The 26,880-nt window shown below is 39.8% G+C and overlaps 1 protein-coding gene across 1 annotated transcript in view; it reads right to left on the reverse strand.

Annotated features, from left to right (window-relative positions):
- TYK2 (tyrosine kinase 2) overlaps positions 1-26,880 on the reverse strand; it is a 57,150-nt gene that overhangs the window by 13,491 nt on the left and 16,779 nt on the right. Inside the window, exons 4-20 of the mRNA XM_081934645.1 lie at positions 20,826-20,979; positions 19,632-19,795; positions 18,888-19,269; positions 17,738-17,932; positions 17,206-17,363; positions 16,985-17,120; positions 15,887-16,079; positions 14,218-14,324; positions 13,653-13,829; positions 12,703-12,790; positions 9,424-9,551; positions 8,185-8,320; positions 6,724-6,875; positions 4,697-4,847; positions 3,911-4,008; positions 2,057-2,249; positions 1,280-1,398 (exon numbers count right to left, since the gene is read on the reverse strand). Of these exons, the coding sequence (XP_081790771.1) occupies positions 1,280-1,398; positions 2,057-2,249; positions 3,911-4,008; positions 4,697-4,847; positions 6,724-6,875; positions 8,185-8,320; positions 9,424-9,551; positions 12,703-12,790; positions 13,653-13,829; positions 14,218-14,324; positions 15,887-16,079; positions 16,985-17,120; positions 17,206-17,363; positions 17,738-17,932; positions 18,888-19,269; positions 19,632-19,795; positions 20,826-20,979 (2,731 nt within the window). The remainder of the gene's footprint in view (positions 1-1,279; positions 1,399-2,056; positions 2,250-3,910; positions 4,009-4,696; positions 4,848-6,723; positions 6,876-8,184; positions 8,321-9,423; positions 9,552-12,702; positions 12,791-13,652; positions 13,830-14,217; positions 14,325-15,886; positions 16,080-16,984; positions 17,121-17,205; positions 17,364-17,737; positions 17,933-18,887; positions 19,270-19,631; positions 19,796-20,825; positions 20,980-26,880) is intronic.

Here is a 26,880-nt window from a genome sequence, read left to right on the forward strand (position 1 = left end):
GCGATGGCGGGGGTGGGGAGAAATATCTTCCTGGTAGAGGGGATCCACATCAGGGGTAATGCTCCTGCCACAATCTGAATCATCCCCACTGTTATCCAAGGCCTCTGTGACCCTGGCCTCCTCAGGCTGCAGAATTGAGGCAGCAGAAGAGAAGTCCTCCTCCGAGTCAGATGATAGATCAGGAGCGGGGCTAGAGTGGGTAGGCCTTTGGGCCTGGAAAAGGCGAGGCTCAGTGTGCTTGGTCTTGGATCTGGCCTTCTTAGCCGGGGCCTGAGGGGCCCTATCATCCTCCCGGGGGGGGGGGGTCCTCAGCACCCCCTTGGTCAGGCCTTGGATCCCTGTAGGGGGCTGGATGGCATCCCCTGGGGCAGGCCTGCGCTTGCGGTCCTTAGAAGCAGGAGGCTCGGTGGCAGGGGCAGGAGTCACAGGGACTGGAGGCAGCTGAGAGCCAGGATTAGGCGAGGAGGCCATAGCCAGTACTCACAGTTGGTGTCCAAAATGGCCACCGTAAACTTTCACGCCCAAACAAAATGGCCGCTGAGGCTGCAAAGCCTATGGGCCGGCGCCACGAGGTAGCCGAAGTAGCTGATAGCATGGGCGGGTTAGGCCCTGTGGCAAGGCTGTGGGGTCAAGGGCGAACCCGCGGAGGACAGATGGGGCATGAACGACGATCGGGCGAAGCAGCGGCAGAAACGGAGCCTCCCAGTGTCGAAATGGCTCCACACGGCTTTTCGGGTTCCCTGCAGAGATCGGAGGCTTCTGGCGGCGGCAGCAGCAGTCAGCGCAGCAGAAAAGGGATCAGAGGCTGAGAATCCCTCATTGGAGAGCCTCTCCTGGCTCCTTCCAAAGGCGCTGCTGCTCTGGGGAGCCTTAGAAGCCCGAAGGCAAAGCAAGGCAGGCCTCGCCAAAGCGAGGCAATCCTCTCCAGCCCCAGAGGCTGTTGAGAGTGCTGAGAACTTCAGCAGGAGCCCAATGGAGACGAACAATTTAGAAGTATTTGTAGAGAAGTCCAATTAAGTTCAAATTCGAATTAAAATGATCAAATATTTAAGTTTTGTAGAGGAGAAGCGATTAGCACAGCCAGTTCTGATCGAACTGAGTCTAGAAAAGCGGGAGCATGCTCCACAGAGACGATGACATCACTTTGGTAGACTCAGTTCTATTGGTTACTGACTGAGTTAACCCATGCATGACCGCTGTCTCCACCAACTTGGGAGAAAAGTCATTCCCTCTGTCGAGAACCACACAAATGTTGTATCTGACACGGACAAGACTTTACCTCACAAATCTGTTGGGCAAAGAGGAGAATGTGGGCCAAGCTGACATTGTGCTTGGGAAGATAATCCCTCAGACTTCCCAGTGGCACATATTCCATGATAAGCTGCACAATCTTTTCTCCTGGAATTGAAAAATGCAAAAAATATTAGCTCCAAAATAATATTATCGCTTCCCCACATTTATTTGGTTTTTAAAACATCTGGCTTAAACAAAGCGCACATGCAGGGCCTGCAGACCACATTTGATCATCAGTATCTTTTGGGTAGTTCATCAGGTCTACTTGTAATATAAGACTTATTTCTCCCTCTTGCTGATTCTGCACGCTTTCTCTTGCCACATTAAGAGAAACTGTCTTGCTGTCAATGTAGCTGACACAGTCCAGAGAATCTATTATAATTTGGCAGATTCAGCAATTGTCTTTCTGAGATATTTGTTTTCAAGATGATCTACCAGTAGCTATTAATAGAGAAGAAACAATGGAATAGACTGGTTGAAGGAGAAACTATAACCTAAGTGAAGGTGAGAAAAAATGGCTGAATAAATGGACAGGAAGTATAGTCTGCATGCACAGAATATATTGTTCGCTCATCTGGGAATGCAACCCTAAAAGCGTTGCCCAACATGTAAGTTAAAATTATAGAGAGTATTTCAAAAATCATGCCTATGATGAAGCTAGGGTACAAACTGGGAGCTCTTGGGACTAGTTTTGTAAGTAGCATGCTTATGCTAAGCTATCCGCCATCTTGCTCTTGCAGGAGCTACTCAGCAGATTCCATACCTTGCTCGTTGCAACAGCCTTTGTATTTTACAATATTCTCATGGTAGAGTGTTTTCAAGATCTCAATCTCCTTTTTCCAACAAGTCAAGAGCTGCTGGCTGCAACCTGATTTCAATGACTTCACTGCTACCATCTCGCCAGTGCCATCATTGGCAGGATCATAACAATACAGGCTCACTTTACCAAAGTGGCCCTAATAGAGTGAGAGTGAGAAAGAAACAAGGTAAGGATTTTGAATTTCAAAAGCCAAGTGCCAAACTATATTTCTTTGGGAATTGTCAGGTTGTACAGAACACCTTTCAGAAGGAGAACTAATTTCAATAATCTCAGAACAATCCCTGCAATTGCTACATACAAGGAATATTTCACACAACTTTAACAATCAAGTCTGAATAATATTTCTTTTTCTCCATTATTGAATCTTTTTATGACTGAAGTCAATCTTTATTTGTGATCCTATTTCACAGTTCATGTAGCTGATACTTAAGCAAAATAGGTTCAATCAGCAAAGTAAGAACATTATTTGAAATTGGCAAAACTATGGAGCAAATGTTGAATTGAAGCCAAGGGGAAAGAACATCTGAATGGATATGTTGCACATGGCTTATTAAAAATGAAAACATAGTTTCATATTTAACTCAAAACAGGTTGAATGATGATTTTGGAAACTACAATTTGGTGTAATTAGTAAATAATAATGATGTTTTGTAATTAACACATTAAAAAAATCAAAAGCCAGGATTTGTAGTGGGTTTATGAACTATAGATCTGCTTCATTTCCAATGAACCTTTCATTGAGCCCTGTAAGAAATAATAATAGTAAAACCTCATTTTAACAGATTAACTGTTGATGGGAGGTATCTATTGTGCTTCAGAAATCAATAAAGCAAAGGATATATCATTGTGACAATACAAATGGCACCAATTACATCTTTGTTTTATCAGTGTAATGATACTAATGTGAGGACCCAGATTTTGGGGGGTAATATACTGACTCTGTAAAACCACTTAGGGCTGAAAAGCACTATGAAGTGGTATATGTCTAAGTGCTATTGCTATCATTATATAAATGGGAATAATTGATGCAAATGATATAATTTGGAGTATTCACAACTACATCCTTTGGTATACTGTGGCATTACCTACATACAAATAATGTAAATTACAATTTGACCCATTGCATCCAAAGTTCATAGGACTGAGATCTGTACAACCTAATTTCATGAACTAGACAAAAAAAAATATTAAGCACCCAAGAAGCGCTAAATGATATCTTTCTAGAGTGCTGGAAAATAAAACTATGTTTGTTTCTAAAGAAGATGATCGCTAATGATAGCATCAGTGTTACAGATTGTATTTCTTTTGACAGATATGATGAGAATATTTAGGAACTCACACTCTATCCTGCATGTGATGGGATAGTAGACTGTGTCTGCCAATCAAATAAAGATAAATTGGTGCTAAAATGACATATCAGCAGCTGCACATTTGGTTTTAATATGGGATGGGAGCTGAAATAAAATAACCCTAAATACATACATTTGTAAATGCTATAGCATTATTCTTAATATTTGCTTAATATTAAAGTGATACAGTTGTAGCTAACACTGAATACAATTTCCCTGTAATATATTCACTGAATATATCTTGGTTTTATTGCTTCTTAAAAGATAGGAAATTATATTTCCTTCTTAAAATGAAGGTATGCGATACATTTGATCCTCAATATACAGATACAAAAAGTTAATTACAGGAACAGGTTTTAAAAAAGCACAACGGGAATCATCTGTTTCAGCTTACTTTTTGAGAATGGAGGAAGAAAATAAGCTGTTATTCCTAACAAAGGCAATTTACCTCACCCAGATCTCGAATCTTTTTCAGGTAGCGCTTCTGAAAGACAGTAGGATCCGATACAGGGAACGCAGGATTCACAGAGCTAATGTCAAGAGGATCTGGAAAACAAGAAGAAAGATGTAGTGGATGTAAAATGGCTAGAAGGGAAGAAACTTACAAAGCACTCTCAGGAAGCCTACAACATACAGATCAGAAGAGGCTTTTATTGGAGTTTAGTACTGAAGGACTAAATGCTCATAATTTTCTATTCTCTCTTTGAATCAAACAAATTTCTAGATTTGACTAAACATTATACAATCTCTTTCTTCTAATTTTTATTGTTAGGGCTAACATTTAGTTTTTCTCTCGCTGGTATTGCAATTTAAGCAGTTGTAATCGGGCCACAAATTGAGTCTCTGCTTATCCTCATAGCATCTTAATTGAGCCTGCTTTACAGTTGTCCTCTTGTATCCACAAGAGAGTGTGAGAGAACACCATTATGTTACACAAGACAGAGATTGCCCTCATTTTGCAACCATTGGCGCACCTACCCACCATGCTGTCAGTATTCAGTGACACATTTGTCATTTTGTTTAAATGAACAAAAAAAACAGCAGGTGTATACTGTTTCCTCTAACCATAATGCACCTAATTTTTCTTTTCAAAAAAGTTGGGAGCACAACTCCTCTGGGAACTCCCTGTCATGAGCCTAATGGATCCCATTATTTTTAGCATGGCCCTGGCACGCAGAAAGGTGTCATATGGCTAACAAAATGCTGTTATCTAAGAGTTCTTTGGGATTTTTACTATGTGGTTGCAGTTGAGTGAGGTCTCGTAAGATAGTCCGGAAAGAGGGTCGCTCTCCACAAGCATAGTTTAGGCACTGGCTGATTAGGGTAGCTAATTCTTTGAAGGATGGCTCTGGAAGATGATGCTTCTTCTCATAAAAACGTTCTTTCTGCAGAAAAAAAATAAAAGCCTATGATTGATATTGCCAAATGAAAGTAGATTAAACATAGAAAATCCACTGACATTTCCTTTGTAATAAGTTATTTCTGGTCTTCACTGTATGCCAAACAGCTTTCAAATAGGATCTAGATGCCTAATGATTACCGTTAGGTTTTAAAGTTGCTCATAAAAATCTCCCTGATATCTTGGAATCCTACTTCTATCATTCCTCTTCTATTATTTCTGTTAGCGCATTTTAAGAATACCCTAGGAAGCTATTCCATTCCAATAATTGACCTGGAAATGGGGTGCAAATTATGTTATTGTTACTTAGCCCTTTCTGACTTTTCAGGAGCCAATGAACATCCAGTAATTTCTCCAGAATGGTCTCCAGAATCAGTAACTTTTTAAATTTCTTCTAAATTCATGATTGTGGAATGAGCTGCCCGCGGAGCTTCGCATAATCCCTGACCTCCGGTCCTTCCAACGCGCCCTAAAAAGTTGGCTTTTCCAGCAAGCCGGCCTGGCCTGTTAATTTTAACTCATTTTTTAAATGTATTGTTCTATAAATTCGATTTGTTTGTTTTTTGGATATGTATTTAATTTCTTTTTAACTTTTGGGATGTGTGTTTTTTAATGTTGTATGCCGCCCTGAGTCCTTTGGGAGAAGGGCGGCATATAAATCCAATAAAAACAAAACAAAAAACAAACAAAACAATTGTGCCATCAATGACTGTGTCTCGCTACTTTGTCCTGTGCCATCTTTTTTGTAATTGCCTTCAGTTCTTCAAGCATCAGGCTTTTCTTCAATGATTCTTATCTTTGCATTATGAGCCACAAATATTTAAGCTTTAGCTTCATTATCAGTGTTTCTGTATAATCTAACATTGAATAAATTGTTCTTTTGCAGTTCAAGTTAATATATTGACCATATTTTTCTCCAGCACCATTATTCAAATTATTCTGTGTTCTGATGGTCAAGTTTTCATAGAAAATCATAGCTTTGTACTTGTGACATCTGAGTGATGTAGCTACACTTTCATATTTTGTAATAATTTTAATAATATTTCTCAAAAAGTAGCAGATATTTATTTCATCGCTATATGACTATCGATATAACTTTTTGAGTCTAGGAAGATAAAGTTGTTAGTACTTCTCCAGCTATTAGCATCAAACTAGGATTTCTTGCTGACATAAACTCGGTTTTTAGTGTTTGTTTTATTACAGCTTGTGCACTTTCTTCTTTCATCTACAAGAAGAGATTCTTTAAGCCATCTATCATTTTCAGACATCAAAGTACTATCATCAACATATCTGAGGTTAATGTTTCCCAGCAATTTTAATTAACATTTCTTCTTGTGTGCTACTTCTATCTAAGAGCTACAGTATAATTAAAGCAGCAATTCTACATCCTTTATTTGGAAATATGTAAAGTGAAACTCAGTGGAATATTTCTATGTTTTATTCAACCACTTTAATTTCACCAATCTTATAAAGTAGAGTAGATTTTTCTGCATATATAGATGAAATTGTCTATTTTTCAACAGTGATGTGCATATTTTAGAGTTTAAAGTTTTAATGATTCTCATATCAAATGAGTTCATGTGGAAGCTTTCTAGCTTCCAATCATATTAGTTCCACAGTTAATATACTGTATGTATTCTTATCACAGGATGTATTATTTAATTCAATAATACAGTTATGCATTTATAAACAAATGCTAATATCACTATAAACTAATAAAAAGCAGCCTAATATTCGTATGGAAAATGTTTTCAGTTATGTTATTATTCTCAAGGTGGAACTACATCCATCCTTTTCTATCAGAAGCCAACCCTGAAATCTGCAGCAATATAACGTGAAAAAAAAGTAGAGGAAGACACTACCTCAGAAGGAGTGCGTTCTTTTAGTGGCACATCTGCATCAAAACATATTTCCAGCAATGTGGTCCCAAAACTCCATTTGTCAGCTGCTGTGCTAAGGTTTTTTACATCTTTGATACACTCTGGAGCAATCCACGGGATCCTGTCAACCCTTTCTTTACAAACAGAGAAAGGAATCAAAGATTAGAGATTGTTGGACAGAAAACAGAAATTATGCAAAATTTAGTACAGATTGATTACAGTCAAGATAAGAAAGGTATATTAAATATTTACTCAGATAGCAGCATGCAGGCTATCATGTAATATGCAATGTGAGCATGACACATAGAGATTTTGTCATTCTTTCCCTTAAAATTGTGGGAATAACAAGTATTTGAACCTCATTTTCTATAAGTATAGTCCCCTTTAAACAAATCAGCAAACAAATCTATCCCTCCTTAAATAATCCACACTACTTTGAAGTATGGAAATATTGACTTGCTAACAAGGATTGGGGTCTGCTGAGTTATTTCACCAGAAGGAAAGATAACTTTGCACTCAAAACTTTATAGTAGGTTGGGTGTCCCAAGGCCATTCTTAATGTTCTTTGGAAAACCAAAGGCCATAAAACAAATGGGGTCACATCATATATTAGGGTTGTGGGGAAACTAAGTTTCTGAGTTGGAGTTTGGTAATTTTCTTTATTTTTCAATTATTAGAAGTATATTTTAGGGCTTTAACTGTGATTTTTATCTATTCCCCGCTTCAAAATCATAAGAAAGTCTCTCATGAATTCTCATCTATGCTGACCACAGATAATCTTAAGGGCCACAAAAATGGAATTCAGACATTGCCATCTCTGCTTTACAACATCGGCTGACTTGACTCGGGCAGTAAAGAGGGGGGCCTTCTCGCCAAAGTAGGATTTACACCTATATTTTCCAAGATAATGAATTGCCAGTTTCAGCAGCACATATGAGAAGAATGTTTTTCCAAAGCAAAATAATTTAATGCTCACAGAAAATAATATGGTAGGAAGAAGGCCAAGTTAGAAAACATTTTAAAAAGTACAATCTAACATGAATGAGAGATTGTGTTAAAAATGTTCCTAAAAGCCTTTTCAGGAACTGTGAGAACATCAGCACAGACTTTTCTAATGTTCATTCTGCCTTTGCAGAAAATTGGGAATACAGCATAAGGTCCCTTTGGAGTCAACTTTTCTTCTGATAGAATAAGGCAGGTACTGTCACTACAAATACAAGATCATCTATTAAAAAACCTTCATCCAAGAAGGTCCAAATGCATACAAGCCCTCATATCACACAATAGGATAAGAAAACAATTATAATGATTGATTTGATATGCTTTCACAGAATCCTTCTATTCAAGTCTGCTAATATAATATATTCAGCTTCATCACCTCTATATACCTTGAATGATCACAAACATAAAGGGGAAACAACTTTCCAAATATTAACAGTTTACCTTCTTGGGAAAGCACAGTGAAGCTGACTCCTGGGTCACTGAGCTTAATAAAGGGCAGCAGGCCATCTTCCAAACCTTTCCTGGCCAACAGGATATTTTTGGCACATACATTGCCATGCACTAGGTTTTTATCTTCCTACATAAACAAATACAATGGTAGATTGTGACATATTATATCTGATGTGTGTCAGGAAAAAAGTGCTGCTCTTTAGAAAAAAGAGGAATGAATTTCCATCTCTAGATTCCTGTACAAGCTAATCTAGTCATTGTTGCATTATGCCTCAGTTTTCTCAAAAGATATCTGTTAAATAAAAAGTTTACAAATTCAATAAACAAAAACAATTATTATTTCTTAACCAAAACTCACTGTAAACACAACATTTATTTATCACATTTATAAACCACCTAACTCATTAAGACTATGAGCAGAATACAACTTAAATGCAACGTTCACTACAATAAAATAACAGGATGGGAGACACTAACACACTGATAAAATCCACCACCCACCTCAAGGGCACATACTATTTAGCACCTGGGAAAGGATCCAGGCATTCAAGGATTATTTAAAAGGTAGGAGGGTTGGATTAACTTGAACCTCTGGGGAAGTACTATTCCAAAGATCAGGTGCTACAACAGAGAACATGTGCCACATGAGTCCCATGGCACTGTTTTAAGGATGAAACCTGAAGAAGGTCCACTCTATCAGATCTTACTAGATAGGCAAAACAATTGGTCCCAAAATATTTAAACCCTTAAATTCAGGTCCTATTTACTAGCTATTCCTCTTCTCTAGGAGTATAACCTGCCCTACAGGTGTTGTTTCCTTATTGGTTCTTCAAGCTGAGAATCACAGAAAATTGTATTGCAATTCTGTCCTTCAAGATAATGCTTTGAAATGTATGGATGTGTTTCTGTTTATGTAAAGTGCTTGTCTGCAAACTTTCAAGCAGTTGTGTCTTTTCTTGGAATCATTGGGGTATAAAGCACCTTTTCGGAATCTAATCCAAAATACTTTTATACTCCTTCTGATCAATATCCATACTAAATTACAATTCCAAAGAATTCAAATTCAAGGGCTGGTAATTAAAAGTATGCATAAGAAAAAGAATCCTACAATTCTGCCATTTGAGTCATTGTGCATAACTCCAATAAAAACTGAGAATGAAGATCAGCCAAAATGACATCCAAACTTTTCAAGAAGACCCATCCACTGCAAATCCCCACCAACAGACTTACAAGGTAACTGAGGGCACTAGCTAATTGTGTTGCAATAGTGAATTTCCAGCCTACTGTTACCCGTCCTTTGTTATTACGCAAAAAGACATCCAGGGGACCATGCTCAATGAATTCTTCCACCATTATATCTGAAAACCAAACCAGAAGTAGGGATGAAAAATATGAAGCAAACAAATGGATTAGCATCTTTGCTCTATAGCAACAGGTGTTAATATTGGCTACAAAATATGAGCAGATGGGAATGGACTATTTTCATATACTTAAGATAGATCTAAGACTGGGGTGCACACACTCAGGGCCACATGCACCCGAAACTTCCTTTTTGCAATTTCTAGAACCACTGTTTCTCATCATTTTGAGACATCAATTAAGTCAAATCATTTAATTAGCACTTCTAGACCGCCCCCTCTCCCAAAAGGGACTCGGGGCGGTGTACAGTCCATATCAAAAACATCATACATAATAACAATTAAAAATTATTAAATGGATAAATACATAAATAAGAGGAGGATAAAATAGACAGAAATGTAATTGCTAAATAAATAATTTAAAATATACAAAATTTAAAACCCCAGTGTCCTATAAAATTAAGTCCCCTAAAAAACCAGTAGGAAATATATATGCCAGGAGGTAGACATTAAGAATTATGCCAGGCCAGCCAGTCGGAACAGGTGTGTCTTCAGTTTCTGCCGGAAGGAGCAGAAGTCAGTGGTGGTTCTAATGTCGGGGGGGAGGTCATTCCAGAGGGTTGGGCCCATCACAGAGAAGGCCCTACTCCTTGGTGTCGCCCGTTGGCATTGCCTAGTGGACGGCACCAGGAGAAGCCCCTCCCTGTGAGAGCGAATTGGCCGCAGGGATGTATGTGGGAGGATGCGATCCCGCAGGTAACTAGGCCCTATGCCATGGAGCGCTTTAAAGATGGTGGTCAAAACCTTGAAACACACCCGAAAGACCACAGGTAGTCAGTGCAGTTCGCGCAGGAGCGGTGTTACGTGGGAGTACCTAGTACTCCCCATGACTGCCTGCGCGGCCGCGTTCTGGACTAGCTGCAGTCTTCGTGCGCGTCCCAAGGGAAGCCCCATGTAGAGAGCATTACAGTAGTCCAGGCGAGACGTCACCAGTGCATGAGTGACCGTGCGTAGGGCATCCCGGTCCAGAAAGGGGCGCAATTGGCGCACCAGGTGAACCTGGTGGAACGCCCCCCTAGCCACAGCTGCCACATGGTCGTCCATTGACAGCCGGGCATCTAGGACGCCCAAATTGCGCACCCGTTCCACAGGGGGCAGTTGTTCACCCCCTATGGCCAGCGTTGGAGTCAGCTGACTGAACCGAGGTGCCAGTAGCCACAGCCACTCTGTCTTGGAGGGGTTGAGTTTGAGTCTGTTGTCCCCCATCCAGACCCCGACGGCTTCCAAACACCGGGACATCACTTCGACAGCCTCGCTGGGGTGATTTGGGGTTGAAACGTACAGCTGAGTATCATCAGCGTACAGATGGTATTCAACCCCAAAACCACGGATGATCTCTCCCAGCGGCTTCACATATGTGTTGAACAGGAGGGGCGAGAGGACCGACCCCTGTGGCACCCCACAAGTGAGTGACCTCAGGGTCGACCTCTGCCCCCCTGTCAACACACATTGCGACCGGTCGGAGAGGTAGGAGCCGAACCACCGTAAAACGGTGCCTCCGACTCCCATTCCCTCCAGCCGGCGCAATAGGATACCATGGTCGATGGTATCAAAAGCCGCTGAGAGGTCTAATAGGACCAGGACAGAGGAACAACCTCTATCTCTGGCCCTCCAGAGATCATCAACCAGCGCGACCAAGGCTGTCTCTGTGCTGTGCCCGGGTCGGAAGCCGGACTGGCGTGGGTCTAGATATTCGGATTCGTCAAGGTGTCGTGGAAATTGCTGTGCCACCACATTCTCAACAACCTTCGCTAAAAAGGGAAGGTTGGAGACTGGACGATAATTAGCCAGCTCCATTGGGTCCAGTGAAGGCCTCTTGAGCAAGGGCCTCACCACCGCCTCTTTCAAGGCAGTTGGTAGGAAGCCCTCACCCAATGAAGCGTTCACCAGGCCCAGAAGCCAGCCTCGTGTCACCTCCCAGGATGCCAGTACCAGCCAGGAGGGACACGGGTCCATTGAACATGTGGTGGGTCGCAGCCGTCCACGCAACCTGTCCAAATCCTCGAGGGCAACAGAGTCAAACTCCTCCCAGAATGGTCTCACAAGACTCACTGTTGACGGCTCGTCCGGCCCACTGGAGGGGGCCCATCCGCTCCGGATCTGAGCGACTTTGTCCTGCAGATATTCCCCAAACTCCTCTGCTCTACCCTGCAAGGGTGCCCCCCGCGTCCCCTGTGACAGGAGAGAGCGGGTCACCCTAAACAGGGCAGCAGGGCGGTTATCCGCGGACGCAATAAGAGCGGCACAATGTCTACGTTTGGCCGCTCTCAATGCCACAAGGTAGGTCCGTAAATAGGCTCTTACCTGTGTTCGATCAGACTCGGAGCGTGAGGATCTCCACCTGCTCTCTAGACGTCTCCTATGGCGCTTCATCACCCTTAGTTCCTCGGTATACCAAGGAGCTCGGGTGGATCGCTGCCGCAGGAGAGGTCGCAAAGGCGCAACCCGGTCCAAGGCCCCAGCCACCGCCGTATTCCAGGCGGCCACTAGGTCCTCCGACCGAGCGCGGGTCAGGGCTACAGGTAGTGGCCCAAGTTCCGTCTGGAACCTATCCGGTTCCATCAGGTGCTTGGGGCGGTACCAGCTTGGACAGGCTGGCTCCGCCTCCTCGCGGTGGGGGGTAGCGGCAGGGAAGTCGAGCCGGAGACATGAGTGGGTTTAGGACCTATAAAAACTCAATTTTTAAAAATTAAAAACTTCCAACGTGAAAAAGGGAGTGAAAATCAATCCCACTCATTTAGCACAATAGTCCAGAATATCTTCTGAATCTCTCAGAAATATTAAGTGCACTTCTTGCCTATCAAAAACTATCCTAATCTAGTCTAATCTAATCTAATCTAAAACAGCCGCAGAAGAAAAATGACCTACGGGTTAGAAATTGGACAATCCTGTCAAAATATAGTTTGGTGTGGGTTTAACACATTTTTTTGCTAGACACAAAAAGAGATAAAACAGTATTAAGCATTAAGAATCAAAAGTGATGCAAAGGTACATCTTGAAATTTGTGCAGTAGTTGAGGAAAGAAGAAATATATTTGAAAGAAGCAAACAACACATGCATGAACCTTTCAAAGAATACAATTAATACTCACTCTCTGAACCCCATACACAAACCCCATGAACAAAGGCTAAGTGGATATGGGACACTTGGCTCATCAGGCTGGCTGTTTCAAAGAATGCCTGCAGAGAAGAAAGGGAAGGCATCACATCCAGACCACTGGCCAAGGAACATAGCAGGAGCAGTCTAATCCATACAGGGGCTCCTATACTACCAATTAATTTTCAGCCTAAAGCTGGAGCACAGAACACCTGTTGCCATAAAGTAATAGTTAATTTCTTATTCATTATTTTTGTTTTTCTCCACAAAAAAACAATGGGTTCATTTTAAAAGATAGGCTAAATAAGCTTTCCTAAAAAACAAACAAAACCCTTTCTCAACATGAGTCCTTGTTCAGATGTTCAGATTTCATTTCTCTAGCTTATTTTTAAAGCAATATCATATATCATTTACATATATACGAGTTTAAGAACCAGAGAATAAGATAAATTAGAAATGCTGGTAGCTTATCCTGATAGGTAAGTAGCCTTGGTTTAGTTAAAAATGACACATATCTTAAGAATGTAGAACTTCTTTTTCATCATTGGCCTGAATTAAGCTGGCAAACTATAAAGTCATGAGTGGTATCAACATCAACACAAAGAAGGCTGTTGCTCAGCAGTTGCCTCCTGACAACAAGCTGGATCAAAACCCAAAGGCCTGATTCAGGCAGGGTCCTGTTTCCCACAACGCTCAGTGCTAATAATCTTTGGAGCAAGTTATTATTCTTCAGCAGATAGCAGATAAATAGATAGAATACAATATTCCCACAAGATTTACTAATGTCCTGTCCTGTCCAGACCCCCCCCCCGCCTCCTCCCCCCCAGGTGGTGCATTGAATGGCAGGAAGATTTTTCTCTTCAGGTGATGGTATTTCTCTGCCAAAGTTAGTTTTACTAATTTATTAAACTCCCACTCCTAACATATTTCTATATGTCTACTCACCAGAGCAATGTCTCTATGACTGGGGTCCAACATCTTGAGTACCACATGCATCTCGCAACTATTGTTATTCTGCTCAGTAGAAAAATATTCTGCCTCATCATCACTGTTGATCCCATTGCATACATGAAGTACACCATCATAAATATTGGTTCGTGTTCCTTGTCCCAAGTGCGCTCTCTGATGGAAAACAATACACCAGTGTTAGTTAAACCACTTTCCTTTGCTTAATCCTTCAATTCCATACTGAGCCAAGAATTGATTCATAATTATTTGAAAATCAATAAATTCAAAATCCTACCTGTGTCAGCAAAAGGTTAAAAAAAAGAATACAATAATCTCCATTTTCAGGCATTTATCTTGCTTTACTCAAATATCTACTGAAAATACTTCCAAAACTCCAGAAATATAGGTAAACAAAATTGGAGCTATTAGTAGCTTCTAAGCCATAATTTGTATTTGTTGATATTACTTCTGAAACTGGCAAAGAAAGCTAGATCCTTTTTGGCTGATATCCTTACAAACACAACCTTTCATTTTCTAATGTAGACAAGCCAACTCTGCTGACCTGTGTAATCTCGTTCTTCCGAATCTGATGAAAACTCAGCTGAGTCAAATTCAGAATCTGCCTTGTGCTGTCTTTCACTTTTCGTGTGATGATTAAGTCTGAGATCTCTGCAGAACATAAATCGTCCAAAAATTCTGGTTAAGAAATTACACTAAAACAATAGCACAGAATCACAACATTTATAAGGAAACATTTAGCAATTTTATTCATTCCCAGAAAATAATTAGCATGGATGACAATTGTTTAATACTACCAAAGAAAATATGTTTCTAGAAACAGCACTTAAATTTTAAAATGTACAATGTAGATTTTTTAAAAAAATTGTTCCTGAAAGTGTTCAATCAAAAATTCTTCCTGAAACTCACTATTTCTGCCAACATGTTAATGTCAAACAGTACATTTTGCTACGTATTAGTTCTGGCAACTTTACCCTCCCTCATAGCATATGTGCTTGCCGTGGCAAGCCAAACCTCTTCACAGTTTCTCCCCCAACTGCCATTACAAATGAAGCTATGGGCTGTGCCCAGATACAATGGAGTTGATTTTCTAAGACTTGGACCATATCTATGAAATGCCCATCCTAGGAAATACACCTTGTATTCACGCTCATCTATTTTGATAGAGTTTCTATCAGTTCGATTTAATTTTAAATGCCTGTACTACAAAATGATAGCGGCTATTATGTTATATATTTTTATTTTCATTCTTTTTCTTGAGGTCTTTACTATCAGAATTATTACGGTATTTTTCGGACTATAAGATGCACTCCCCCCACACTCCAAAAGTGGGTAGAAATGTCTGTGCATCTTATAGAGCGAATATTGCCGAAGCCTTGGCTACCCACTGGCCACCATCTGGAATACTAACGATCAGCTATTCCAGGCTGCGGGGATCTCTATGTCACTTGTCTGTGGAACAACTTTTTACTATAAAACCTAAAGGCAAGATAGAGACAATTCTTGCTAGAAACTCAAAGATAATAAATAATAGCTTTTATCTAAATAATAATACAATAATAATACAATAGTAGAGTTGGAAGGGACCTTGGAGGTCTTCTAGTCCAACCCCCTGCCTAGGCAGGAAACCCTATACCGTTTCAGACAAATAGCTATCCAACATCTTCTTAAAGACTTCCAGTGTTGGGGCATTCACAACTTCTGGAGGCAAGCTGTTCCACTGATTAATTGTTCTCACTGTCAGGAAATTTCTCCTCAGTTCTAAGTTGCTGAGAAAGTCATTTCTGTAAATCTTAGCTATGAAACCACGATACAGACATAATTTAATCCTAAATCTGATATTTTTAAGCTAGAGTTTATAGAAATTTATTTTTTCAGAAATGAGAAACTGTATTTAAAAATTATCTAAAACCAGAAGTTTTACTTTCCTCCTTTCACATACATAGGATACGGGCACCCTAGACTGAGATTATGTTTTTTTGGTTGATTTAATAAAAAAGTATCTGCTAAATCAAATACATATAAAGGAAAATACAGATACATATGCCAAAGTTTTAAATGTAGACTGTACCCACTTTAAGGATAACATACTATAACTGCTGATGGCTCCTCTTTCTATAGTACATCACTATGACCTGAGCCATTTTATTCACTGGATAAATTTCACTTCTAGCCTATGTAGTGGGAAAAGATAATTCTGATTTGCAGTGTACCTCCTGGTTTTGGGAGGCAGCATCTCTTCAAACTGAAGATGTCAGTTCCAGATTTTATAGTACAGCCTTTGAGAGCATTCATTAGTTCTTGGACACTAGGAAACTCTTGCTCCCAGCCTTCAAGTACAAAGGAATTTCCTTTCCTCTGGATCCGGAACTGTCTATAGTTTGCATTACCTTGGGTACTGATACTCTGGTGGGGAAAAAAAAACAGTAAGGAAAAAAGTAAGATATGGATACCTATTTATATAGTCAGTCAGTAGCATGTTCTGGAAGCAGCTTACCATGATTCTAACAAGAATTCATTCCCATGCATAGTTGGAGGGTTTAACTTAGTGGATAGCATTCATTTTTAGAATGGTACATATGGTCCACCTTCCTTTTCTGAAATTCTCAGATCAGGGAGTTACAAATGCTACATTACATTATGCTCTCATATACAAAGTTTTATATGTCTTCCAACTTCACTGCCAGGAGGAAGAGAATGATTTCTCTATTTTTAAGTAATGTGTGTTTTCTATTTATATTGACCACAAAGAGGCAGTGCAGGACCACTTTCATTCTATTTGGGATTCATCAGGATACTATCAGGCATACTTTTTCTGGGCTTCAAACCTGCTAACAGAAATAGAATTCAGTTCCTGGTAGAGAGTTTGAATTGTGCAGAAACATCTCTGGCTATCTATACCTGATGAGTCCCAAACAAGACAAAACTTGTCATGCACTCCAGTTATTCTGAATACGTGTCAACAGTTCTGGGTTTGATAAAAACTAATTACCTGACTTGATACAAGGCAATTTTATATATTTACCATACATTAACAGAGGATTTTTGCAGTCCTACTTTAGAAACATGCTGCCTTTACATCTAGGAAGTTGCTAAAATATGTATTATTTACTTATCTTTGAAAAATCCTCAGAACATTAAAACAAAAATGTATGCAGCTTTTCTCTAGCTTGCACTCTATAGAGGCATAGACATTTGGTCCCAGAATTCTCAGCAATATTTTGTTGGCTGGGATTTCTGAAAAGCAAAGTATACATTCAGAGAATACAAGCTTAGGAAAGCTGATTTACAGAATCAAAAAAGCCCATTACCATTTTTCCATCTCTCACTTGGCCATTCTTCAGTACTGATAGAATCAATCTGTTGAAATCAAGGACACTCCAACGGAGGGCATACAGCCCATCTTCCTGCCCTTCGCGCTTCAGCTTAGCCAGAATGAACTCTTCCCTAGGAAGAGAAAACTTTTAGATACGATATGGAAGCTCCCTCCTTTCAAACCAGATCATAAAGGACAGGAGGCTTGATTGCTTACTGCATGGGTCCATGAATACCATTCTGGATGCTCATAACGAGTTGTGGTGGGGCAACTTCATGACACAGATAATGGCTAGAATCAGCTGTTAATCTGAAGTAACCATCTACTAATGAAATCAAGGAGAGAGCAGCTTCATGGGATGACAGAGTCAAATCCTGTATTTTTTTTTTAAAAGGAAAAGCACAATTGTTAATCCTGAGCTACAGGGCCGAAATAAAAGCCCATTAGAAGCTGTACATTTTATTCATGGAATCTGTACAAATGTGTTGCTATTTGTTACCAATATTTTTGCTTACACATCCTCCTCTCCAGTTCTGTTAATATCACATTCACTGCCTTATGCAGAGCCATCAGATTTAACATAGATTAAAAAATGACCAGCTCCAGCACAGTAAAAATAATCTGAACTATATTTAACTCTTAATATTCATGTTTTGTTCTTTAATTACCTATAACATTCATCAAAAACATGTAAGTCATAACTCCAGAAAAAAACTGTAAAATAGTAGCAGGACACGCTTTCACCTACCAGACACTTATTGTCTTGGCGATGGATGCTGATGTTGCAATCTTTGACAACAATATGTGTGATCTCTTGAAAGTCACAAAAGTGTGCCCATTTAGCTTCACATTGCTCCACTGGTTGGTAGGACTGCTTGGACTTGTGCTCCTTAGTCTTGACTTTCCTCCCAAAATAAATTTTATGCGGCTGACTCTGTGGTTTCTGTAAGAAGAATTTTAGAATGCGTTTGGCAGTGATTCTAATATAATTGTGTAACACTCTTTCTATCAATTAGCCCTAATATGCCATCTTCCAAAGATGCAGAATCAAAATATCCATTCCCTTGCATATACCCATACATAAAAAATGAGTAATTTATTCTTCACTTTCAGAAACTTCATAAGTCACACTACAAATTTGGCCTTCAAAGTGAACTGGATCTGCATTTTCTAGAAGTTGGACACTAAACTGTCAATTAGTGCTGAACTTCTACTATGAAGAAACAAAACTGTAGGTGATCATGTTGCTTATTATGGGGGAGAAATAATTCAAAACAGGAATAGCAGCCTAATGCCTTTATAAAAGCAAATTAGCTTTTATAAACATGCTTAAAGATTTTTATAAGCATTTTTTGAGTTACAAAATCTACAACCTGAACATTAGACAGAAGTCAAGTGGGAAAAAAAGAATGCTTATAGGTGCCAGAATTCAATAGTCTGTCAGCAATATCAAACATGTGATCTATGCAGAGACTGTTTTGTTTTTCCTACCCTTTAACTTTTATTTAAAAAATTAGGTGAATATTAAATTGCATTTGTTTAAATCTTTATTTTGAACTGATTTTTGCTGTTATTAAGACTTCTATGCTAATTAAGATTAAAGTTGTATTTGAGCCAGTTTTCCTGATAAAATCTTTAGAAATTTGGACTTTTAATTAGAACAAATCAAATTAAGCATTCCCAGAATGTCAATGTGTTTTGTGTGTGTTAATGAATGATATGATCAAGATGTCTTTTTAAAATGGGTGTTGAAGGATGGCTTTAAACACCTGGCCATACCTGCTATTTTGATGTTGTTAACCAACTTGCCTGCCTATCTCGGGGTATCCCACAATGTATAGGAATAATATGCTGAGATCTCCAGAATTACATGAAGACGAATCCACAAATAATCCTACCTCAGCAGGGATAGGCCGCCACTGAATCCCATTAATGCCTGTGACCAAGACTTCATGTGTGGCAGGCCTGCTACCATGAGAAGAATAGGAGTTCTCTAGATGCGTATGACCACCATTGATATAAAGTGGCACCTTCTCACCCTCCGAAACAGTTTCCAATGAAACAGCTGCAAAGAGCTCAGTCCCAAAACGCGGAGCCAAGTTTTCCAAAGTAGCTAAGTACTTGTGCATGAGATCCTGTTCTGTAAGTTTGCCAGTGCTCAATGTGTGCTGCTGGAAACGTTGCAAGAATTTCTTGAAAACATTCTTCATGCGGAACTTGGTCAAAGAATTGTTCTGCTGAATCTGTTGGCAAAAGGACCGTGGGATGCACTCTTTGAAACTGCAAGGGACATAAACAAACTGGTACCAAAAGCAGCTTTCATGGGTATGAATATGTTTCTTCAGTAAAACAAATGACAACATTAGAAAAATACATAGAATGATAATACATTCCATCTAATCTCCCCCAACATCAGACGATTGCTGGAAACTAGGCTCATTTGTTGAATTGGCCCACAGACATATAAAACTCCAATCAGTAGCAATGTGCAAGTTAAAGAATTCCAACAGATGTTAAGTTTTATGACAGTGTTTTTATTTCAATAAATAATATTCACAACTCTTTAAAAATAAATTTTGGACCACCTGATTAAAAAGCACAAACGCTAAACAAAGATGCAGTTTCATAAATAATGACAATACCTTGTTTTCTCTGCCACCTCCTCAACAGAAATGCCTTTCTTCAGTGCAAGATGACACAGGTGGAGGACAGCCATTCCCAGGCTCTCATTTTTAAATTGGTGAATTTCCTGTTCAGTGTGCAGGTCTTTTAAGGAGGCAACATCATTGATGAAGTCATATTTCCCCTAATAAAGAATAATCCAAAACAATATGAAGAAAAGAATTCTCTAAAATAGTAGATTTAATTTCTCCTTGGAAAATATTCTTGTTCTCTTACTGGGGATCAAACTAAAATATTGCCAAAGATTGGCATAGCAATTTTACATAGGCAAAGCATTTTCTGTTATACAAAATACTAAACTTTGCTGCAAAAAAAATAAGAATGATTGCATAATGTGTAACTGTAAAGAGAAAAAACTGCTAGGAATGAAGCCCCTAAGAGAAAGGAATAGTTAAGAAGAGCGCAAAGAAAATGAATACAAATGTTAACGGAAATGTTGGGATAAAACTGAGCTAGGTGAATGCTATAATGCTATTTCAGATATTCCTATGATAATGATAGTGAGATGTTCAAAAGAATAATAGTAATATATTCTTGGATTGATTCTGTATTATAGCCTACCCTAAAAAGGAACCAGCTCCACCACCACCCACCTTCCCTTGTGGCCGTGGCACCACAAGCAACCAGACAGAATGGGCAGGTGGCTCGCTGCACAGGGTCTTAAGTAGGGCTTATTGGGAGTGGGTAGTTGGGTTAGGGCTTATATTAGGCACACACTTGAAAAACCATGCCAGGTCTTATTTTTAGGATTGGGCTGATTTTTGGGGAAACAGGGTAGATTTTAGCAAGACTTTCATATTGGATAGGTATTCTTCACATTTACAATATGAAATAATACTCTATCCCAGGGAGAATCCGATTATTTGAGTTTTACTGTCTGTACAAAATGTAGGTCAGTTTGCTTACTTTTCTGGCTCTAATTTGATAGGTTTCCTCATTCATCACTATCTATTTCATATAGTTTGTTTTCACTGTGCAATATTTTGTGCACCCAACATTTTTATTTATTCTTGTTTATGCAGTCCTGCCATTCCAAATTTTGTGGAGTTTTCTTCCAGTTACTTTCTCCTGAACTACAATCTAGTGTAACACAATGCTCCAGATATATATTAGGCTTAATCCAAGTGGATGAACTATCAAAAGAAATACCATACTTGCTCAAAGAGATAGGCAAATGATGATTTATCCAGGATGGCATTGCCTTGTTCACTCCTATATGATCTGTCCTCTGAGTCAGCTGAGCGAGGAATACTGCGAAATATGGCTGGCTCCTTGTCATTTGTCCCATGCCAGTTTCGAAAATAATATCTGTATGAGAAACAGTAATGCAATCAATTCAATGGGTCTACAAAGAAATCTATAGCATTAATATGAAATATTAGTCATTATTACAAATATGGAGTCTTCTGCATGTCATATTTATCAACATTATTCATAAAATCATATATTTATTTATTTACTTATTCATCTCATTCATAAACCCGTAAGCTGCCTGAATCTCAACAGCCTTGAGAAATTCATAGAATAGGAAGGGACCTAAGTGATCATCAAGTCCAACTCCCTGCATGTCTCAGGAGCCACTACACCACTCCCAGTAGGTGGCTAAAAATATGTTGAATGAGATCCAATAATTGTTACAAATAAAAACCCCTTGAGTCCTTCTTATTACGGATCATATATGTCTAAACATTAATAATAACTTTAACAGGATCTATACCACTTTACTTTTTGCAATATTTTAAATGTAACACTTTAAAATAATATCAAGAGAGATAAGTGGCAAAGTGATAAACAGCACAAGTGAACACATTTGCAGTATCAAGCAGCCTTAGTTAGACACCCTAACAACAATATGAGATGGTCTATTGCTGGAAGAATAAAGAATATAATATCTTAATGTGAGCACTTAAAACAGTGGTATATGAATGCTAATATTGCTATGTCAATTATCATTCTAAGTAATAACAAAAGAACAGTGGCATAGTTCTCAAGGATTAACTCAATTGATAGCTAATATGCATTTTTCAAAAGTCCTGATCAAAGCTATCTTAATATATTACTGAACAAACAATATTGATGTCTTCTAACAGTTTAACTAAGGTGTCTTGACAAGACTGATTTTAAAAATCAGTATGCTGCCTGTATACAAATGTACTAGGGAAACCTAAGGCTGCACAAAGGTATTGTAGACAATGCTTTCAAATAGCTCTCTTAGCTACTTCTCATAGCTACTGGTGTGAAATATTGTAGTTCTGGCAAATTGATATCATTGACTTTAATTCAATTGTCTCCAAGAGTATCAAGAGAGGAATGAATGCCAACGACTCATTCTTCTGCATTCTCACTGCTGCAACAGTTATTTTTCTGAATATGTGAATGTAGCAAAATCGCACAAACTGATTACAAAGCTAGACATGACCGAGTTGCTAAATTAATCCACTGGTCATTAAAAAAATATGATTTGCCTGTATCCAGAAAGTCATGGGAACATAAAGTGGAAAAAGTTATTGAAAATGAGAAGGTGAAGATCTTGTGGGACTTTCGAATACAAATGGATCGTCATTTGGAGCGCAACACGCCAGATATCACGGTTGTAGAGGGCCGAAGTGTAGTTTATTGATATCGCTGTTCTGGAGATGCCAGAGTTGAAGAAAAAGAACTAGAAAAAATCATGAAATATTGCGACCTGGCCATCGAAACTACACGGCTATGGATGAAGCATGTAACAGTGATACCCATTGTCGTCGGGGCACTTGGCACCATGTCCAAGAATTTTACAAGATACATCAACAAATTGCAGCTTCCTGCAATAACACCAGCGGAACAGCAAAAAACTGCGCTACTCGGAATATCTTATATTTTAAGAAGGTACTTGGTTGATACCTAGGACGCTGGCAGCAAACTGTATTAACCATTAGCACCAGTCACTGGTATTTGTAATGCATTTTTGAATGTTCAGTTGGCTGAGTTTCATGTTTAATGAATAAAGTAAATAATAATAATAATAATAACAACAACAACAACAACAATAATAATAATACGATTGTATCACAGCGGCCAGTTGTTTCGCCGGATTTGGCACTGATTACTAGTCGGGCCCCATCCAGGGGCCTAGGACGTCGTAATGTATTTTTGTAATATACGTGCAGATCCCAGCAGTGCAACTTTTTGCATTTGACTGATGGTGATTTTGTCAAGTTTTAACTGTTTTAAATGTAATTCCAGTGCTTTTGGAATAGCACCCAGTGTGCCGATTACCACTGGAATTACCACTGCTGGTTTGTGCCATAATCATTGGATTTCAATTTTTAAGTCCTGGTATTTCACGATTTTTTCATGTTCCTTCTCGTTGACCCTGCTATCACCTGGTATTGCGATGTCTATGATTGTAACCTTATTTTTCTCAACCAGTGTGATGTCTGGTGTGTTATGCGCCAGTATTTTGTCCGTTTGTATACGAAAATCCCATAGGATCTTGAGCATCTGATTTTCGGTGACTTTTTCAGGCTTATGTTCCCACCAGTTTGTTGTTGTTTTAATATTATAATTTTTGCACAAATTCCAGTGGATCATTTGTGCTACTGAATTGTGCCGCAATTTATAATCAGTCTGCATGATTTTTTTACAGCAGCTGAGTATGTGGTCAACAGTTTCATCAACTTCTTTGCAGAGTCTGCATTTGGCATCATCAGAGGATTATTATTATTATTATTATTATTATTATTATTATTATTATTATTATTATTATTATTATTATTATTATTATTATTATTATTATTATTATTATTATTATTATTATTATTATTATTATTATTATTTATTATTATTTATTATTATTATTTATTATTATTATTTATTATTATTTATTATTATTATTTATTATTATTATTATTTAACACGCCAGACATCACACTAGTTGAGAAAAATAAGGTTACAATCATAGACATCGCAATACCAGGTGATAGCAGGGTCAACGAGAAGGAACATGAAAATATCGCGAAATACCAGGACCTAAAAATTGAAATTCAATGATTATGGTGCAAACCAGCAGTGGTAATCGGCATACTGGGTGCTATTCCAAAAGCACTGGAATTACATTTAAAACAGTTAAAACTTGACAAAATCACCATCAGTCAAATGCAAAAAGCTGCACTGCTTGGATCCGCACGTATATTATGAAAATACGTTACGACGTCCTAGGCCCCTGGATGGGGCCCGACTAGTAATCAATGTCAAATCCGGCGAAACAACTGGCCGCTGTGATACAATCGTATAATAATACGGTGGTAATAATAATAATAATAATAATAATAATAATAATAATAATAATAATAATAATAATAATAATAACAACAATAATAACAATAACAACAACAACAACAACAACAACAATAATAATAATAATGAGGTTCATGTTTAATGAATAAAAGTTTATAATCATCATCATCTTCTGAAATATAGATGCCACTGACTCCTTGCTACTCTAGCTGGGTGGTTTACAATTGTTGCACACAATTTTAACAGTAAAGAAAAATACTGAAAAGACAAAAATAGCATAAGGCAAAAGAAGAAAGATAGCAAAGGAAATATCCCCCCCCCCCAACAAACTGAAGCACATTTCCTCTTTCCTTTTCCTTCTCACCATAATAGCTATAGCATAAATTCTGAGAATGTGAAGTGGTCTTATATCACTTTATCCAGATTAACAAATATTACTAAAAAGCATAAACTTTTATGAATTTGAGCTAATTTCATCAAATGTATGAAATGGCTAAAATGACATAGGATTTAAATTGGGATAAGGAGCAGGAGTGAAATCTGACAGGTTCTGGAGAACCAGTAGCGGAAATTTTGAGTAGTTTGGAGAACCGGTAGCGGAAATTTTGAGTAGTTCAGAGAACTGGCAAATGCCACCTCTGGCTGGCCCAAGAGTAGTGTGGGAATGAGATTTTGCAGTATCCTTCCCCTGCGATGCCTACCAAGCCAGGCCCACCAAACCACACCATGCCCACCAAGCCACGCCCCCAGAACCAGTAGTAAAAAAATTTGAATTTCACCACTGATAAGGGGCAAGGGAAGAGAGGGAAGATTTACTGCATCTCAATTATGGTCTTCTTAAAAGTGTTTCTTGTTCAAAATGCAACCTTAATATACCAGATAATTGTGAAAAGTAGGTTAAGTTATACTGAAGGAAAGACAAGATAAGAACCACCGTGCTCTTGATTCAGAAGAGCAAATAAAAACACTATTTTTTCATTCTGTACAATGCTTTCAGGAAGAAATAGCTACAGTAATTCTGTCAAAACGTGTGGTCAAACCACACTGACTAAGAAACACACAAATGCAAAACTGCTATGAAACTAAAGCTCCAGTAGCGTTTGATGGAGGTTTTCATTATTATACCAATGGCCTACTTTTCAGTCACTGAGCATTATAATTTGATACAAAAGTTTATTATTCAGTACAATATTAAAAAAGAATATCAACATTACTGATCAAAAATACATATACCTGGTACTTCTGGAAGAAAGGAGAATTATGGATTTTGAATACAAATGCATAATATTATTGGCACTCAGAATACACAAAGCAAATAAAACTTTCCATATGTCATAGCAGAGATGTGTTCCTACCGGTTTGGACCGATTCGGCTGAATTGGTAGTGATATGCCGGCATGGGTCACAAAACCAGTATTGACTGCTGGTTGGCCACGCCTGAACCAGTCTGCGCCCGCTCGGATGCTCACCCTGCCTTGCCTTCGCCACGTGCATCCACTGTCTCCTCCTGCCTACAGACAGGTAAGCATTGTGGCAGGAACAGGGGACAGCCCAGCAACCTTCGCATGCTGGAGAGCGGCGGCGGAAGAAGAGGGTGGAGGGAGGAGAGGGCAGTGGCCGCAGCAGGGGAGGGCAGTGCCCGTGGAAGGAGCATCAGCAGTTGTGGGCAGTGCCCCCTTCCCTGTCCAGCTGCGATGGTGGCAGCAGCAATGGCGGGGCATCCTGGAACTCCCAGGGAGTTTTCCCGCGTGGCTTTGGCCAGGATACAGTGAGCAGCAGCCCCAAAAGCCAGCAGGGTCCCCAGTGCCACAGAGCAGAATCGGCACCGCCTCTGTCAAAGGCTGCCTGCCCTTCAGGTGTAGCACCCACACTGGCTGCCTCTAATCTCCAGTTTACTCGTGAGCACCATGCTCACGAGTAAATGTGCTCATGAGTAAACTGCAGATTAAAGGCAGCCGGTAGATCCTGGCTTGCTCACTTGGCTGCTCCCCTCTGGAGCTTGCAAGCAGCAAACGAAACCACCGCCTCCTGTCTCCGCACATCAAGGAGGCCAAGCAGCAGTCGGAAGAGCACAGACTTCAGGAAGTGGCTGCAAGCAATGCCCTCAGCTGAAGATGTGAGCAGGGAGGCTCAACCCCACTTAGGAGCCTCAGTTTACTTGTGAGCACCATTGGCCTTTCTCCCTGCCTCTCCCAGCCAATGTTGCTCATGAGTAAAATGCAGCTAGGATCTCTTGCGTGTTGAATGGAGGGCAAGGTTAGCTGTACTCTGTACAGCTGTACTCTGCGGTGTCTCCGCCTGCTCAGGGCAGCGGACTCAGCTGCATGTTGCATCCCCCTCCCAGCCTTCGCCTGTACCTCCATGCCACGGTGGGGATGGGGTGAGCCTGGCAAGCTAGGCGCCCAAAAACGATGCAGAGGCGCAGGCGAAGACTGGGAGGGGGATGCAACATGTGGGGGGCTCCCCCCAGCCTCGGCTCATCCAGGATGCAGCTGAGTCTGCTGCCCTGAGCTGGCGGAGGCACCACAGGGCACAGCTGGGAACTCACTAATCTTGCCCAACCCAAGTGCCGGACCCCACTGTTGCTATCGCCCCTCCCCGGCTTGCCCCCAGCTGGCTCCTGGCCTAGGAGGCAGGGGCCAGTTCTCCCTGCCCTCTGGATCGCCAGCATGAGCATGGCTCTCCAGCTTGACAACAATGTGAGAACAAAGCACTTTTTGGCTCCGATCGGCCAGCAAGAAGAAAGAGCCACCATCACCGCCATCTTTGCGCATTCACATCTCTTGGACTTGCAAGTTCGTGGGCAGCGGGACCCAGCTTCTGCCCCTTATGCTGTACTTTGCAGCTGCCGGAGCCCCACCTGGATCTCTTCGGGGTGCTGGGCTGGCTGTGCAGCTTCTCCCTGTACCTGGCCCGGCTCCAGCAGTGTTT

Source organism: Natrix helvetica, assembly GCF_964273705.1.
Source record: "Natrix helvetica genome assembly, chromosome: 1".
NCBI classification, from domain to species: Eukaryota; Metazoa; Chordata; class Lepidosauria; order Squamata; family Natricidae; genus Natrix; species Natrix helvetica.